At 44.0% G+C, this 18,460-nt stretch overlaps 1 protein-coding gene across 3 annotated transcripts in view; it reads right to left on the bottom strand.

Moving 5' to 3' along the window:
- The window catches only part of Acbd6 (acyl-CoA binding domain containing 6), a 136,739-nt gene extending 118,603 nt beyond the window's left edge, over nt 1-18,136 (bottom strand). Inside the window, exons 1-3 of one of the 3 annotated variants that reach the window (XM_052200000.1) lie at nt 17,358-18,136; nt 12,948-13,012; nt 10,123-10,219 (exon numbers count right to left, since the gene is read on the bottom strand). In XM_052200000.1, the coding sequence (XP_052055960.1) occupies nt 10,123-10,219; nt 12,948-13,012; nt 17,358-17,579 (384 nt within the window). In that variant the 5' untranslated portion in view covers nt 17,580-18,136. The remainder of the gene's footprint in view (nt 1-10,122; nt 10,220-12,947; nt 13,013-17,357) is intronic. The other 2 variants (XM_052199999.1, XM_052199998.1) reach the window with 2 other exon arrangements.
- Between the last annotated feature and the right edge of the window lie 324 nt (nt 18,137-18,460).

The following is an 18,460-nucleotide window of genomic DNA, read 5'->3' as shown; positions in this document are numbered from 1 at the left end:
TGGGTACAGGAGCGCTGGGTACAGGAGCGCTGGGTAGAGCGCCGGGCACAGGAGTGTTGGGCACAGGAGTGCTGGGTACAGGAGTGCTGGGTACAGGAGCACTGAGTACAGGAGTGCTGGGCACAGGAGTGCTGGGTACAGGAGCGCTGGGTACAGGAGCACTGGGTACAGGATACAGGAGTGCTGGGCACAGGAGTGCTGGGTACAGGAGTGCTGGGTACAGGAGCGCTGGGTACAGGAGTGCTGGGTACAGGAGCACTGTGTACAGGAGTGCTGGGTACAGGAGCACTGGGTACAGGAGTGCTGGGCACAGGAGTGCTGGGTACAGGAGTGCTGGGTACAGGAGTGCTGGGTATAGGAGTGCTGGGTACAGGAATGCTGGGTACAGGAGCGTTGGGTACAGGGGTGCTGGGTACAGGAGCGCTGGGTACAGGAGCTCTGGGCGTGTGCTTATGCCAGCCCCCTGAGGCTAACCTAAGAGCACACCTCTAAGCCAGGGCTCTGGTAGGTTAAACGGGTAATACACAGAAATGAGACAGAAACAAGAATTCCATAGCTCCTTAAAAACTGTTCACCCCTTTAAAAGGCAATATGGTATACCTTTGGTATTATTACTAATACATGGTGCTCTTCTATATCAGAAATAACCTATATACATGGAGACTAATAAAGTTGATTCAAAATAGACTTGTTTCTAATATAACAGAACATATTATAACAAAGTATGCTATTAGAAAAATGGTTTTATAGTAGGTAAAATAATTTCTCAATAATATAATTTTTAATTAAAATATCCTGGTTACTTTTTAACTTAACACAAAATTTAAAAACAATCATTCCTTAAACAAAAATTATTCTTACCTTATTTGGGGCTTTAACATCAGAATTCAGTTAGTCTACCTAAATGTATACCTTTTTAAGTTAAAAGTCCTGTTCTACTGCACAAGTAAAATGACGAACTCACTCCCCAATGAGTGAGGAGATGCACGGAATACTAGTTTCCTCCAAAGCTTCCGATAAGTGAGGGTCACCAGGAAATTTAGGTTGCTAACTTTCCTTAACTTAGATGAACTACATAGGAAAGCAAACCCTTTTCTTCTAATTTTTATCTATTAACACAAGACTATAACATTTTTGATACAAAGATTATAAAATGTTCTTTTCTAACTTGTCATCTTGACCTTTCCATTTTATTTTTAACTAAATCTTAAAATTTCTTTAATTTCTAACAGTTATTTTATTGTGTCTACAAGAAAGATAAATACATAAAATGTATTTCACACAAGCGGCAGAACAGGCTATGTCAACTGGGAAACACTGCCCTCTACAGGACAGTGTTCTAAATGGCAACTGAATTTATTCAATACAGTCCAGCCAACACATTTTGGATTTTCCTGACAGCCTTGTTCCTGAAGCAAAATGATTCTCCTCAGTAAGACTGTCTGTTCAGTGCTGGGGAAGGAGCCAGGGCCTGGCGCGCACGGCAGCTTCACCACAGAGCTCCACTCAGCCCTCTTTTCCACCTGTGTCTGGTACCGCAGACACACTGCCATGTGAGCTCAGTTGACCCCGAGTTACTACTACACGGCTTCTGATTCAGGAGCTGTGACACGGCATAGCTGAATTCTGATACGTTTACAATGGGAGAGAAAGAGAGCTTCGACTTCAAGTGCTGAGTACAGCACAAGAGAAGCCACGGTTTGCGTCTCAGGATGACTCAAGGAGAAGGGAGCATGATCCCGCAGGCGCGAGGGCTCGGCTGAGTCTTGAAGGCTGAAGCACATCTAGTGAAGACACACAGAGCAACTGAACTAACCCTGAAAGGAGCAGGGTTTGGGGCAGCAGGCACGAACAGCTCTGGGCTATGCTCAGATTAACTTGGGGGCGCATAAAAACAAAAACAGATGCCAGGCCTCTACCGCAGTCTATCTGAGTCAACCCGGAGTGCTGCTCCGGTGTCCGTATTCCTAAATCTCCCTATAGAGGATGTTGATGTACAACTGCCTCCCCCCCACACACACACACAGAGCTAGGATGACAGCCATCTGATTGGATGCCTAGGTTTTTAAATAACTATTTACAAATAAAAGGCCAGTAGGTGATGCTACCCAAACTGGAAGAACAGTAGCAGGCTTTGCAGAGGCTGGATGGATATTGGACATCTACACAACTCCGTTATTTGGAGACTGAGTTCTCACAGCTATTATCTTACTAGGTAACACACAGGTAAAATAAAATGAATCTAAGAGTCACCAGACGAGTGAGGCAAAGAGAAATGACCTTACTGACATTCTGAGTAAACATCAAGATCTAAGGTTTTTGTGTTTTTTTTTTCTTTTTTAAGGAAAAGGGAATAATTAGTGAAAACTAAGGGACTGACAACAGCACTGAAAACACACAGAAAGCCCTGGTAACTCCCAAAATAAAATCATCTTATTTCCTATGAGCTTTGCGCCCTCTGGTGGTCACCAGAGGTTTGATTAGGGATGAGTAGAAAAACAGACCTGATCAGATGAAGAAACAACACTCCATGAACTATCCAGATTTACCACTTATGGAACTGACAAATAAATGTTCAAATTACACCTTTTAATCTTCTAGAAACATTTCCACTGGAAAGTACTTCTTGAAGCACCAAAACTTAGCAGTGTTTGGAACTCTAGTTATGTTAGTATTTGCAGAGATGCTCTTTGGTCATGGTACTTGTCTCTGAATATACCATAATGCACTGTGATTGCTGCGCCCCCCCCCCACCTCTCATTCCCTCCCAGTCCTGCTGACATTAGCATCTGAGAGTCACACAAGCAGCTCTTCAGAACTGTGCACATAAAACCACACTTCTAAAGAGCATGGCTTGGTGTTGGGTGTGTTGCAAGGAACTTTCTAAGGTTTCATTTTATACTCTCTCGTGTTTTATATTTTTGTTTCATATATTTTATGCCTGTATTAATTTTACTAAGGTAGTGTTTGCTGGACAATATAGAAGAATATTTATACCTTTTTACAAGCTTATAACTGGAGTATGCTCCTACAGAAATATGTCCCTTTTCATTCAGAGTAAAAGCCACAATCCTGACGATAAACTGCCATGTTTATTGTCTGGTAACTTTTCTAGTTCTCTGCTTCGTTCCCTCCCACATTTAGCCCTGGCAGTTTGTAAAGCACACCAGGTACGGCCCAGCCATAACCTGTACTGCCAGGTCCCTCCACAGCCTGTGGAACGTCCTTCCACTCCTATGGCTTCCTTTTCTCTTCCTGGATGTTCAAGGTCACCTTTTTAGTGAGCCTTCCCAGATCAGCACACTGGAATTATTCCGCTTCCTGTTGCCCTCTGCTCCTCCCTGCTTTCTGTCCATATGCTGATCACCTTCTAAAACACTGTACTATGCACTTATATTACTTCTTACTCTTGGCACAGGAGGAGCTCCTTCAAGCAGACACTGTCTGCCTGTGCTACCAGCAGCTATATCCCAGTTCCCACGAGCTATAACGTCTATAAAATAAAGTACAACTAATGATAATAATTCCTTAACATGTTAGGGAAAAGAAAAATAGTTATTGTATTTTATAGAATGAGTGATTGTCTGATTCTAGAATTCAAAATAAAAACCAACTAAAGTCTAAAAACCAGCCTATTTTGAGGGTTTTCAATACTAGAATTGCAAAATAAAGCCAACTAAAATCTTAGAAAAGTCTTTTTACAGTTGGTTCAATATAACAATACTCTTTTACATATTAGGATGAAATTTAAGTACACATCTAAAATATGTGTTAGTGTATTTTAATAAGTGAGATCTGGAGAAGAGTTCAAATTTAATCACACTCTTCGTGAGCACTGGAAACCTTCACACAGAGCTCAGGAGCGACGGCAGCCATCACACTATCCACAAGAACAAGAATCTCTTCAAAGAGGTAAGGGAAATGGCAAGTGCTCGTCAGGAATCTGGAAAAAATCTGATTTTTAATTTAGAAAACTTCTTCCAGAACTGTTAATATGTTTAACAGGTTATTTAAAAAAATGTGAGATCTTGTCTTTAAAAGGGGGAAGGGGATAGAAAATCATCTTCAGTTAAGAGGGGCCACAGTGGAGCATGCACCTAATCCCAGCACTAGGGAGGCAGAGTCAGGCATATGTCTGAGTTTGAGGCTAGCCTGGTCTACAGAGTGAGTTCTAGGACAGCCAAGAGTACACAGACCAGTCTCCAGAACCAAAACCTAATGAAAGAAAAAGAAAGAAAATCATCTTCACATATGTAAACTGAAGTCACACTGGATTAGGGTGGACTGATGTCCTCACACAAGAAAGAGGAACATTCAAATAGAGAAACCTCAGCAAGACAACCATGTGAAGACAGGTGGACACGAGTTCGGACACTATGACAGCTAATCTAGTTGCCGACTTGACACACCTGGGAAATAGGGACCTCAAACTGAGGATCTGTCTCCATCAGACTGGCCTGTGGGCGTGTCTGTGGGGTGTTTTCTTGACTGCTAATTGATATGGGGGCCCAGCGCACCGTGAGCAGTACCATCTCTAAGCAGGTGGCCTGGGCTATACAAGAAAGGCAGCTGAACAGGAACCAGCAAGAGAGGCAGCAAGCACCATTCCTTCACGGTGTCTGCTTCAGTTCCTGCCTCTAGGTCCCTGTCTTGAGTTTTTCCCTTAACTTCCTCCAGTCATGGACTGTAACATACAAGGCAGACGACCCCTTTCTCCCCAAGTTACTTTCAGCTGCTGTTTTGTCCCAGCAACAGAGGAGCAAGCTAGAACAGCCACCACAAGTCACAGAATGTCTGCAAGCCACCGGAAGATGAAGGAGGAAGCGTTCTTCCCTATAGATGCTAACTCCTCCTTTCAGACATCCACCCTCCAGTCTGTGAGAAAATACATTTCTGCTTTAAGGAGCTTGTGGCACTTTGCTACAGCATCCCTAGAAAACTAACAGAGTTGGAATATCTGTGTCAGTAAGAAAGAAACTACTCCAAGGATTAGGGCATACAAAAAGGACAGAGGGTCTAGTCTGAAGATTCTTAGTATTATAGTGCATGAATAAAACAGCGATCCTAGCTGGGCAGTAGTGGCGCACGCCTGTAATCCTAGCATTTGGGAGGCAGAGGCAGGCGGATTTCTGAGTTAGAGGCCAGCCTGGTCTACAGAGTGAGTTCCAGGACAGCCAGGGCTACACAGAGAAACCCTGTCTCGAAAAACCAAAAAAAAAAAAAAAAAAAAAAAAAAAAAAGCCAGAAATCCTTAACTCTATATAATATAAATATATGGACATTGGGAAAGGCAATCTACCATGGGTGCTGAAAATCCCTATACATTCCTGCTCAATTGACTAGGCCCCTTCCACTCTGTATGTAGGCCATTTCTCAGGACTGTGACCGCCAGTCCTGGGAATGCAGTAATGTCTCTCTAGCCCTTGACAAAAGGCCGGCTTGCTATAACTCAGTGTTCTTTCTTTCCTTATATACGCAACCCACTGCATATGCAGAAATCCAACTAACCCTACCTGTGACATCCTGTGGGACGTGGAGATGTGGGAAATAATATTCATGCAGTTAGCCAAGCCCTGGGCTGACCCAGGAGCCAGAAAGCTTCTCCCAGCATTTAAGAAACAGACACAGGGTAACCTAGCTTGTACACAGGGCAAAATCTCAGACCTTTCACATTTCTCTTTTTAAGGGATTGATGGATGGATGGTGGATGGACAGATGGATGAGTGGAGAAATGAAAAGTTCTTTGTCTTAGTTAGGGTTACTATCGCTGTGATGAAACACCATGACCGAGGCAAACGGGGAGGAGACGGTTTCTTCGGCTCCTGCTTCCTCCTCTCAGTTCATCATCCAAGGGAGTCAGGGCGGAGCCCAGCAGGAGGCCCTGGAGGCAGAGGCAGTGGAGTGCTGCTCACACGGCTTAGGCGTCCTTGCTTATGGAACCAGGACCACCAGCCCACACCGATCACTACGAAAAGGCCCCCAGGCTCACCTACAGCCCACCTTGTAGGGCATTTTTCTATCAAGGGTCCCTCCTCTCTGATAGCTCTAGCTCATGACATAAAATTAGCCAGGATGCTTTTGTAGAGTTAAATGCCAAATAATAAACATACAACAAATGACGGAGTTAAAAATCATCATTACTGAATGTTAAAAACTAGTTGAAATTTAATTAGGGAAAAACATCTGTATGTAGACAGTCTCAAAGTGTTCTCACAAATTACTCACTAACTATAAAGAAACAGAAACTGCTCAGCAGAGAAACCTGGCAGATGCCATCACTGTTCAAGCGATCAAAGTTGACATCCTCAGTACCAAGACAGAAGAAGCCCTGTAGCTGCTGCTGCTGCTGCTGGCTGCGCTGAGAGCACACTTCTGCGTTACTCCTACACCGTGCCGTCTGAAGCTCATTACAAGCAATCCAAAATGAGACAGTCTCCAGAATGACTGGCTCTTCATTTCCATATTTACATTGAAACTGTTGCAGATTACAAGAGCCTAAAGAAATGCCAAGTAAATACAATGCACAGTTCTAAATAAGGTCGGGGTAGGAATTTTAGCAAGTAATTAGAAAGGACATTGCTAAAGTGAATGAAAAACTTGAATATGCACTTCGGGTTCCACAATAAGGATGGATCAATATTAAAATTTCTAATCTTCCCAGAAGCTTCCTGAAATACATACAAAAATATAAAAATTAAAATAAAATCCCAATTTTGATTATTAAGGTATAGTTATGAAAAGAAAGCTATTTGGTCTTAGAAAATAAATATTCAAGTATTTAGGGAAAAATGAATGCAATATTGCCAATTTATCTCAAACAATTTAGAAAAAAAATATTTAGCTGGGCAGTGGTGGCTCCCACCTTTAATCCCAGCACTCAAAAGCAGAAGCTGGCCAGCCTGATACACAGGATAAGTTCCAGGATAGCCCTGCCTCAAAAAAACAAAAACAAACTAACAGAATTTATAGATATAGATGTGTGTATGAATGTGTAAACAGAATGTCAGAGCAAATATAACTGGTTAATTTAGATAAAGGCCATATAGAAAGTCATTTCCTCTACTATTGAAATTTTTTTTAATTGTCTATATTAAAACTTAACTTCCCCCTTCCAAAATTACATAAAGACAAAAGGATTCTTTTTATATTCCCCACTGACGAACACGCCCTTGAGGTAAAACAGATGGAAACACAGGCAGAGGGCTGCAGTAAGCCACCATGTAGCTTTAACACAAATACCTGCTTGGGGGCCTGTAACTTTACACAAACATAAAGGTTGGTTTGGTTTTGGTTCTGTCTGTGTGAGTGTGTCTATGTGTGTCAGACAAGGGTGCAGCCAGGCTGAGTCACTTTAAGTGCAGAAGGCTTTTTTTTTTTAAGATGGGTCCTTTTTTTTTTCTTTTCTTCTGTTTTCTTTCTTTCTTTTTTTAAGATTTATTTATTTATTATGCATACAATGTTCTGCCTACATGTATGCCTGGAGGCCAGAAGAGGGCCTCAGATCCCATGACAGATGGTTGTGCACCACCATGTGGTTTCTGGGAATTGAACTCAGGACCTCTGGAAGAGCTGCCAGCCCTCTTAACTGCTGAGCCATCTCTCCAGCAGAGTTTCTAATGTCTTTGTTTGTTACTAACTGTAGGCAAGTTAATGAACCTCTCTTTATGTCTGAATTTCCTAACGTTTACAATATAGGCAATAATAGTTCTAAGACTTTTGTGGCAATTTCAAAAGATAACGCACGTAAACCCGGGCCACATACAATGAGTGTTCAGATTACTTGAGAAACGATTTAGCAAAAGAAAGTAAATTTTTTGAGGGGTGTGCTGGGACTTGAACTCAGGCTGCAGAATTACTAAGCAAGTGCTCCAACACTGGGCCCATCTCTAGTCACTGAAAATCACTCTTTTTTATCCTGACACTGAGGTTATGATATTGTGCATATTACCAAACTAAAAGCAAAAGGGGAATAAAAATTAAAAAAAGAAGTCAAGATGGACCAGGAGTGTGTAAACCAGAGACTGAAGCACATACAACACACATCTGCATACACACAAATGTATGTGAGATGCAAATCCCTCTTCCCAGGATGCAGCTTTAGCTGCCGTTGCCTGTGTTGTTACGGCTTTCTGAGACTGGGTTTTACTGTCTCTTGGCTGTGCTGGAGTGTAGACCAGCTGAGATCTACTTGGTCTCGGCCTCTGCCTGGCATCTTTATAAGACTACAGTGTTTTTTGGTTTTGGTCTTGGTTTTTCAAGACAGAGTTTCTCTCTGTAGCCCTGGCTGTCCTGGAACTCATTTGTAGAACAGGTTGGCCGTGAACTCTGTCTGACTCTGCCTCCCATGTGCTGGCATCAAAGGCAATCATATTGACCCAACCTCTATCCTATATACCTTGTCACCAGTATTTTGGTTTTAGTTTTATTTTAGTATTTTAAATGGGGATGGAGAGACAGCTCAGCAGCTAATACATATATTACATATATAATACATATAGAGCATGTATAGTTCTTCTAAGGACTGGGTTCAGTTCCTAGTATCCACATGGCAGCTCACAACCCCTGTAATTCTATCTCTGGGGGGCCTAAACACCCTTTTCTGCATTCTGTTGGCACCAGGAATGCACATGATGCACATACATACACACGAGTACTCACATAAACATATTAAATACATTTTTAAAATATATTTTTCAGGGGCATCAGGATGAATTAGACGATAAAGGTGCTCGTCTCCAAGCCTGACTACCTGAGTTCAATCCTCGAGGCCCACATGGTAGAGGAAGAAAACAGAACCCCTTGCAAGTTGTCTTCTGACTTCCAAATGCATGTAGTGCAATCACACACACATAATAGTTTAACTTTTAAATGCCTTTAAAAATATTTTAAAATAAAATTAACAATCCCTGCCGGGCGGTGGTGGCACACACCTGTAATCCCAGCACTCTGGGAGGCAGAGGCAGGCGGATTTCTGAGTTCGAGGCCAGCCTGGTCTACAGAGTGAGTTCCAGGACAGCCAGAGCTATACAGAGAAACCCTGTCTCAAAAAAAAAAAAACAAAAACAAAAACAAAAAAAAATTAACAATCCCATCTGTACTAAATCCTTCCTAGGTTTTCTCCAGAAGTATCCTAGAGTTAACATTATCCAGTGCCCCTGACATCCAGTCATTTTCCCCCATGCAACTCTCTAGAATATATATATTAAACATTAATCTTAATGTGTTTTATCATTCCTTTATGCTTTAAACTATATAACAGCAGAAATAATGTCATATTTATCTTGTATCTCAATCAACAAGTATCTCAAACTTGCATAGAAAACGATCATTAAAATATCAAAGAGGAGCTGGAGAGCTGGGTCAGCAGTGAAGAGACCTTGCTCACAGCAGTCCTTTGCACTGCATAGTGGCTCGCTATTAACTGTGACACTATTTCTAGGGAACTGTTGCCTTCTTATAGCCTGCAAGGGCACTGCACACACACACACACATACACACACACACATACACACACACACATACACACAAGCAGACGAATAAGATAAATAAATCCAAACTTTTGTTTTGCTTTTTGTTGTTTTGTTTGTTTGTTTTGTTTTGTTTTGAGACAGGGTCTCTGACTCTTGAGAACGGTATTATTATTTTCTTTTTATGTATATGTGTCTGTTGTGTGGGTGTCTGCAGGTGACATGGAAGCCAGTAGTTGGATCCCCTGAAGTTGTTTTTCCAGGTGGTTGTGAGCCACCATGTGGTTGTTGGGATTTGAACTCAGGACCTGTGGAAGACCAGTGAGTGCTCTTAACCGCTGAGCCAGCTCTCTAGACCACCTAATTTTTTTAATTGAAAGAAGTTTTTTAATTCCCAAGATGATGATCTCCAAATTCTGACATAAATTCAGTTCTGACAAGATTAAACTATACTTCTACAAACTACTACTCAGAGGTTTCTGTATCAGTTACTGATCATGGTAATATTGAAGGAGTTATTTTCACAGATAAATATTACAATTACCTTATAGTTTTTGATGAACTGAAGCTTAAGACATGTTACACCAAAGCTTAGTTAGACATATGTTTCGGAGAGAGAGTAAGTTTTCAGAAAGTCTACAGCTGGAAGTCTTACCTGAGGATTCCATCCTGGATCTAGTTTTTTAACTGCCGCGATATACTCCTGCATTGCTTGGCTAGGGCTCGAGTCACCGAGGGCTTTCCATGCCTCCCTACAGCACAGAACAGCCAAGAAGGCCTCCATTAGTGATTCAAAGAACAAACAGCATGCTTCTTAAACAGGCTCAGTGTGCACCCAGGGTGGCCTTAAACTCACATCATCACACCCAGCTAGCGTATTTCCTAGTATTAACATTTTACGTATGTTTCATTGATCTGAGGACATAAAGGTAACTGCGGAGGAGAAGAACTCCAATTATGTTTTTGATAGAGAAGTATAAAACATATTACCCTATCTTGGAGCCTTTTGGAAATACTTTTTCCCTATTTGCCCTCTCTCGTGAAATTTTAGAAGACAGATATTATGTGTACCCATTGAATTTTGAACTATCACAAACTATGGTGACCTACTGAGACGGTGTCATTTACAGAGCAGCAGAATCCCTCCCATCTTATGAATTAACTCTCCAGGCTACCAGGACGGCTCTGCTCGGTTGGCCCCAGCCTTCTAACCAGGTTTCTCTACCCTCAATCGATTATAAAGAGAGCCTGGTCCTGTTCCCCCATACTTTCCTGCTTCTATGAAGAAAGCAAGCTCTTTCTGAGGTTTTCTAAATTTTTTGCTGGCCCTCTTAATAGTTACTTATACTATAATACCACCTCAGTCCTACGTAATACATAAGCTTGTATCACCTGGGAATCATGTCAGTTCTATAACAGACACAATCTACGCAGAGTCCCTTGACTGTCACAACAACTCCCTGTGTGACCTTGTCTTCCCAGACCAGAAGCCAAGCAAACTCACACAGTGCACTGCTTCATTTAGCCTTCTCTTTCTCTCCATGATGCTGACATTTGTAAGAGTCAAAAACAATTATTTTACAAAATACCACTCAGTTTGAATTTGTCTAATTGTTTTCTCACATAAATAGCATTCTTGTCAAAATGATTAATCATGATTAAAATTAGCTTAAATATTTTGGTAAGAGCAATATGCAAGTGGCATGTCCTTTACAGAGGGTCACACTAGGGTCACATGATGTCAGTCTGTCCCATAACTAACATACTGATGAGTTGGTAATGACAGTATCTGGTAATTTCTGCTTCACTAATTAATAAGAGTGCTTATAAAACAGAAACCTGGGGGGTGCAGAGAAAAATGTGTAAACCTTTGAAAAAAACTTAAAAAATAAACAAAACAGAAAAACCAAGAAATGCATTAGAGAAAATAATTGTAAACAAAACAAAGCAACTCAGAGTGAAGGTTACATTTAAAAATTTCCAGAATAATAAAATTCCAAAAACTGCTTATCGTCAAGCATCAATTTGACACAAAAATTTAAATCAAAGCCCTGAGGATGTCCCATATAATAAAAAATAGAATGATGTGAGCAGTGGTGCACACACCTTTAGTCTCAGCACTCAGGAGGCTGAGGCAGGTGGATCTCTGAGTTGGAGGATAGCCTAGTCTACAATAACACAAACCCCCTCCCCAGAACACCATCTGAACTAGAGTATGGCTCCTGTCCACTATGAGCTTCAGCCCTCCTTGCAGCTCAAAGCTGGCACTGAAGCAGTACCCAGAGGAGCACATTTTGCGCAGGGCAGTGACAGACTACGTGGTCAAACCCATGCGTTAGCCTTCTGTCTCTCTACAACCACTGTTCACTTGTTTTAAGAAACTCTATCCAGGACTGGGTGGTTCCGTGGTGAAGAGCACTTGGCGCTTTATGCAGAAGAACAAGATTTGCTTCCCAGCACCTACACAGCAGCTGACAACCATCTGTAACTTCAGTTCCAGGGGATCCAAACCCCTCGTCTATCTCCATGGGCACCAAGTACACATGCAGTGTACATACGTACAGGCAAGACATCCATTTCCATAAAATAAATCTAAAAACAAACATAATAAACAAAACTCTATCCTGAGACCTTTAACCCTTTAAATACGTATTTGGCATTAATACAGGAAGGTGTTCCTAAGGTATGCTGCAGGCCTCCGTAAAACCATGTGACAGACTCCAAAGGACTGAGTGACACTGTAATATAACACATTAGGATGGACAAGCCACATCCACATGCTTAAGTCTGGGCATCATCAGAATTACCACAATTACTGTAACGTAGGAACGTCTCCTTAACATAATGATTATAGTGCAGTAATAACTCCACCTACAACAGTTTTGTTTTTTTTTTTTTTACCACCAGGGCTGACGCTCAAAAATCTTCCTTTCTGTAACTATGTTCACTATTGTTTAACAATTTCTCTCTTTTTACTTAGCCCAGGTAAGAAAAAATAATACACAAGAATCTGAACTGCAAGTGAAAAATGTATTCAGAGTAGAACGAAACTGGGTCTAGTTTTGGATTTTTTAGATTTTCCCAGTGCAAGGCAGAGGCATAGAAAAGTCTGAGTTGGGGATTCATCTTGTTCTTCTCCCACCTTTCTCTGGCTTTCCTGTGATGCCTCTGTATGTGGGAAGCAGCGGGCCCCAGAGGCTACGGGGAAGGAAACAACCTTGAGCAACAAGGTAACAAAGGGCTCTCTCACCAGAGCGGCCTCTGCTGGGAACACCTGTGTACTGACTGCCGCGCCAAAGATCCTTTACAGTCCTCTAAAAGCAGATTCTTTTAATCCCTCGCCCAACTCCCTGTCATTAGCAGCCAACAGCGGCAGGATTAATATAAAAATAATTCTTTAATCTGCTAACCCCTTTCTAATTCCTAAACCACTAAGTCATTTCTGACAACCTTATTTAAGATTCCAAGAATTGTTCTTACCATTTTTGCTTTCCTTCAAAATCAAAGAAGTTTGGTTTAGGAATATTGCAATTTCCAACTTTGACCTAAAAAAGAAAAGAGGAAAAACATCAAGAATTTATTTTATCATTCTAAGAAACATCTGAGAACTTTCGTCTTTTCAAGTTTATTATACATATTTAGTAACTATACATTAGAAAACACTTGAAGATATATAGAGAGTAACAAAATTTAACATTCTTTGCAAAAAAGCAGCCAAAAGAAAAGTATCAAAAAATCTGACGTGAAAACAGCAGCAACACCTGTGACAGGGGCACAGCAGCAACACCTGTGACAGGGGCACAAGGAGCAGCACCTGGTGTGGTGATGCATACCTGTAACAGGGGCACGAGGAGCAACACCTGGTGTGGTGGTGCACACCTGTGACGGAGCACGAGGAGCAACACCTGGTGTGGTGCACACCTGTGATGGGGCACGAGGAGCGGCACCTGCTGTGGTGGTGCACACCTGTGACAGGGCACGAGGAGCAGCGCCTGGTGTGGTGGTGCACACCTGTAACAGGGGCACAAGGAGCAGCACCTGGTGTGGTGGTGCACACCTGTGATGGGGCACGAGGAACAGCACCTAGTGTGGTGGTGCACACCTGTAACAGGGGCATGAGGAGCAGCACCTAGTGTGGTGGTGCACACCTGTGATGGGGCACGAGGAGCAGAACCTAGTGTGGTGGTGCACACCTGTGATGGGGCACGAGGAGCAGAACCTAGTGTGGTGGTGCACACCTGTGATAGGGGCACGAGGAGCAGTGCCTGGTGTGGTGGTGCACACCTGTAACAGGGGCACGAGGAGCAGCACCTGGTATGGTGGTACACACCTGTGATGGGGCATGAGAAGCAGCACCTAGTGTGGTGGTGCACACCTGTGATAGGGCATGAGGAGCAGCACCTGGTGTGGTGGTGCACACCTGTAACAGGGGCACAAGGAGCAGCACCTGGTGTGGTGGTGCACACCTGTGATGGGGCACGAGGAGCAGCACCTAGTGTGGTGGTGCACACCTGTAATAGGGGCATGAGGAGCAGCACCTGGTGTGGTGGTGCACACCTGTGACAGGGCACGAGGAGCAGCACCTAGTGTGGTGGTGCACACCTGTGATGGGGCACGAGGAACAGCACCTGGTGTGGTGGTGCACACCTGTGACAGGGGAACGAGGAGCAACACCTAGTGTGGTGGTGCACACTTGTGATGGGGCACGAGGAACAGCACCTGGTGTGGTGGTGCACACCTGTAACAGGGGCACGAGGAGCAGCGCCAGGTATGGTGGTGCACACCTGTGACAGGGGCATGAGGAGCAGCGCCTGGTGTGGTGGTGCACACCTGTAACAGGGGCACGAGGAGCAGCACCTGGTATGGGGGTGCACACCTGTGACAGGGGCACGAGGAGCAGCACCTGGTGTGGGTGTGCACACCTGTGACAGGGGCACGAGGAGTAGCGCCTGGTGTGAGGGTGCACACCTGTGACAGGGGCACGAGGAGCTCTGTGCAGTCAAAGTTGAGTCCAGAGCCCTTTGTGTCTAAACGTCCCCCAGGCTGGGCAGGTACACAGTGAGACCTTGTCTAAATTGACTAATTAATCAAATAAAAATACCACATAAGCAGTCTCAGCTTTCTACATAAGATAGCTACTAAAAAATCACAGGGAAAAATGGGTGTCAAATATCTCCGTTTCTAAACTAGCAGACTAATTAAAAGACAACAAATAAATGTATAGTCTTTACTGCCATTAAACTACAACTTTATGTGTTCTGACTTATTCTTGTGTGTGCACACAGGGGAGATCGGAGGGCCAGCCTGTGGGGCCGCTTCTCTTTCTTTCCACCTTTATGTGTGTTCTGGGATGAAGTCGGGCTTGCACAGCATGTGCTCTACACGCTCAATCATTTCACCCACACCTGTAACAGAATTCTTCAAAGGTAACTGACAAAATGTAAAGTTCAGCTTTCCAGAATTCATATATTAGGGGTTTTCTAAGGCTGTTTCTCATGGTTCTACTAGCATTTATCTCCCTCAAATCCAGGACACACTGTACTAAAAATGTACCATACTAGTTGGGCATGGAGGAGCAGGCCTTTAACATACACATTCGGGAGATGAAGGCGGGCAAATCTCTGAATTCCAGGCCAGCCTGGTCTACAGAGTGAGTTTCAGGACAGCCAGGACTACACAGTAAAATTCTGTCTTAAAAAAAACAAAAAAAACAAAAAAACAAATAAATAATGAATGCATCATACTAAATAAATTTAGATGTCAAAAGCTGGGAAAAAAATCTCTGAGCTACACAGTAAGACACTGTCTTTACACACACACGCACACACATATACACATATGTGTGTGTACATATATAAAATAAAATAAGTGTGTCACAGTAGATAAATTTAGATGTCAGACGCTAGAAAGAAAAAACCAATTCAGAGTCTCAACAACAGTATAAATGCTATCCATGAGGTCAACACTTTGGCTATTGGGTCTCCTGTAGCTCAAGCTATCTTTAACTCATGAGCCCCCATTTCTACTTCTCAAGGCTGCGGTTACAGGTGTACCACTATACCTGACTTTTAAGGCTCAAATAACATTTGTAGCTAAATTATATTGTTTTCATTATAACTGTGTAAAAATGAAATGCATTCAAGAACGGAATTCAGCTCTGAATTACCACTGCCAGAAATAATCTCCATTACCAACACTTAACATACTCACTCACAGGGTTGGAGGACGGCTCAGCAGGTAAGAGTGGTTGCTGCTCTACTGAAGGACCTGAGCTCAGTTCCCAGCACCCACATCTGGCAGCTCACAACTGTATCTGAATACCACCAGCTCCAGGGGATCTGACACCCTTTTCTGCCCTCCAAGGGCACCCATACATATGCAGTATATACCCACATAAATAAAAATAAATCTTACAAAGTATCACCCCAGTCATTTCCTTAGCAATGGATCACATAGTCCTCTGGATCTTACTAAAAGCACACTTCTACAGGAGCAGCCCTGTTGCAATTGGATAAAGACGTATTTCTTGGATAATCACCAATTATCCTGTGAGGTCATTACAAACCCATCCGACACCTGAGGATACAGAAATCCAAAGAGCATGTTCTCAACTCACACATAAGCAAATCCTAGATTAGTTATGAGGATTGATCAGGGTCTGTCTGACTCCTTCACTGTATCATTGTCTTACATGTTAGAGACTCTAGGCGTCAATCCTGACATCTCTAAATCACATAAACTGCTGGACTCTGCCACAAATTCAAAGGGAGACAGACTATACACACTAGAATACCCCTGCCTAGCTTCTAGGACTGGATGTTTATAAAGATGGTCTAGAAACAAAGGCCAGTGGGTGCTGGAGAGCTAGCCTAGCGGTGGAGAGCGCCTGCCACTCTTGCAAAGGTCTGGGTTCAGTTCCCAGGACCCACATGGCAGTGACCTATCTGTAACTCCAGTTCCAGCAGATCTGATAACCTCTTCCAGCCTCAGCAGACACCAGGCACAACCACACATACAGAAACGTTTTTTAAGCGGTGAGGGGTTAGGGTGACAAGAGAGACAGCTAGGTAGGAATTCAGTCCTAAAGGCAGTGTCATGATATTCTTCCATCTTTGCATTCTCTATAGACAGAACACCCAGTGTTCTGCTGAGCTGAACTGTATCTGTCGGCTGAAGGAAAGCAATAGTCTTTCCTTCTGGTACCTAACCTTGAAAGATAAATTAGTCTTATGTTTATAACTGATACATTTCCTTACTTTCAGGTAAAGTTCAGGTTTAGAGTCAGAAATTACACTTTAATTCTAACATACCAATCTAACTTTCTAAAATGTCTACTCACCTGGGCTTTTTATTTGGAAATGAAAGCGATTCAGGAAGCTGAGTGGAGAGTTCACCACCAGCCCTCCAGGTTGCCTGAATGCAGCCCTTAATTTAAAAAATGTGTGTGTGGGGGGGACTATATCTAGCAGGACCAAATTCATCCAAAAACATAACTCTATTTAGAGTTCCTAAGAATCATAATAGTAATACTGTATTTTGCATTTTATACATAGCAATAGTCTCTTAAATCCCAAACTTATTAACATTACCATATTTCCTCTCACATGTCCTTTGGCAACAGCGAATGATAAAATTTTTTCATTCTCATTTTGTAAAGGCTCAGAGGCAAGGCCACTGAAACATTGTTATTCAGTGCCAGGCTACATAAATATTATTCGGAGGATATCAGAGAGATGCTTCCATGTCCAGAATGATGCTATTCTCCAGGGTCAAAAATAAACAAATCGAAACACACATACAAACTTCACTACGACCGACCATTAGTCACGCAATCTTTTTATTAAGTTTTTGGAGGAAGAAGCCCGTGTCTCTCGTCCGCCCATCTTTTACCTGCTTGTATCTGGCATACAGGTACAGAAGCTGCTCCCTGCTGGCCACCTGGACCAGGCCTTGGACGTGGGCCGCAGCTTTCTCAAACAGCTCGGCCAGGCTCCGGGTCGCCTCGGCCTCAGGGGTCTGGAAGGATTCCATGTCACCGGAGTCGTCCCCGGAGCTCAGTTCCCCACCGCTGTCGCCCGTGGTGGCCCCCGCGGGTAGGAACGGTGTGGCCATGTCCACTAGCTCGCTGTGGCCAGTCCTCCCCGGTGTGGCGCAGGTTCCCGGGCCTGGACCACTAGACCCGGTGCGGAGCTCGAGCGGGAGTGGGACGCAGCGAGCAGTCTGGCGGGTCTCAGGTGGCTCTGCCACTCCGCCTACCAGGGCGCGCAGGACCGCCCCGTCCTCCTCCGGTTTCCCCTCGGACGGACCGAGCGCCTGGCTTCGCCCAGGTCGCTCCAACGGCGCGGGGTCTGGAGGCCGCTCGGCTGGGAGGCGAGGGGAAGCGGGCGGCGCGCGGCGTGCCACTGGGACGGGAGCTGGGAGGAGAAGCTGGGCGCGAGCTCGGCGGGACGCGCGCCGCGCCCGGGCACGCGCCCGTGGATACGGGACCCCGCCTGCTCCGCGAGCCCGCGCCCTCCCGAGAAGGGACTCGTGGGTTACGGCGGGCACGGTGCGGGTTGGAGAAATGGGCCTCAGTGATAGTGGAGGTCGCTCGTGGTATGGTGGGAATTCCGAGATACAAACTCCGGAACTCACCCGGATAGGCCCCCCGGGGAAAGGGAAGGAGGCGGTCCAGGAGGTAGTGTAGCTGCAGGAGTGGAGTCGCGGGAAACAGAGAGCTGAGGACAAAGGTTCCGCCTTTTCCTAACCACCCACACTGTTTTAAATGACGAATCAACAACCTTCCTTCACTGCTCCACCTTGTGTCTAAATGGTCATATGACTCCCGTCAGTGTTTTGTTTTCCATACCTGCTGACCCCTCGTTTCCCAGCGTTTTGAGAGAAGGCTTCAGTTCACCGAGGCCCCCAAACCCACCTTCCTTTTAGCAGAAACCCAGAAGTCCTATAGCTCTACCGGAAAGGAACACATCTTCCCACATCCAGCACACTGTCAA

The sequence above is a fragment of the Apodemus sylvaticus genome, chromosome 12, assembly GCF_947179515.1.
Source record: "Apodemus sylvaticus chromosome 12, mApoSyl1.1, whole genome shotgun sequence".
NCBI lineage: Eukaryota > Metazoa > Chordata > Mammalia > Rodentia > Muridae > Apodemus > Apodemus sylvaticus.
This window is presented reverse-complemented; position numbering and strand designations above follow the sequence as displayed.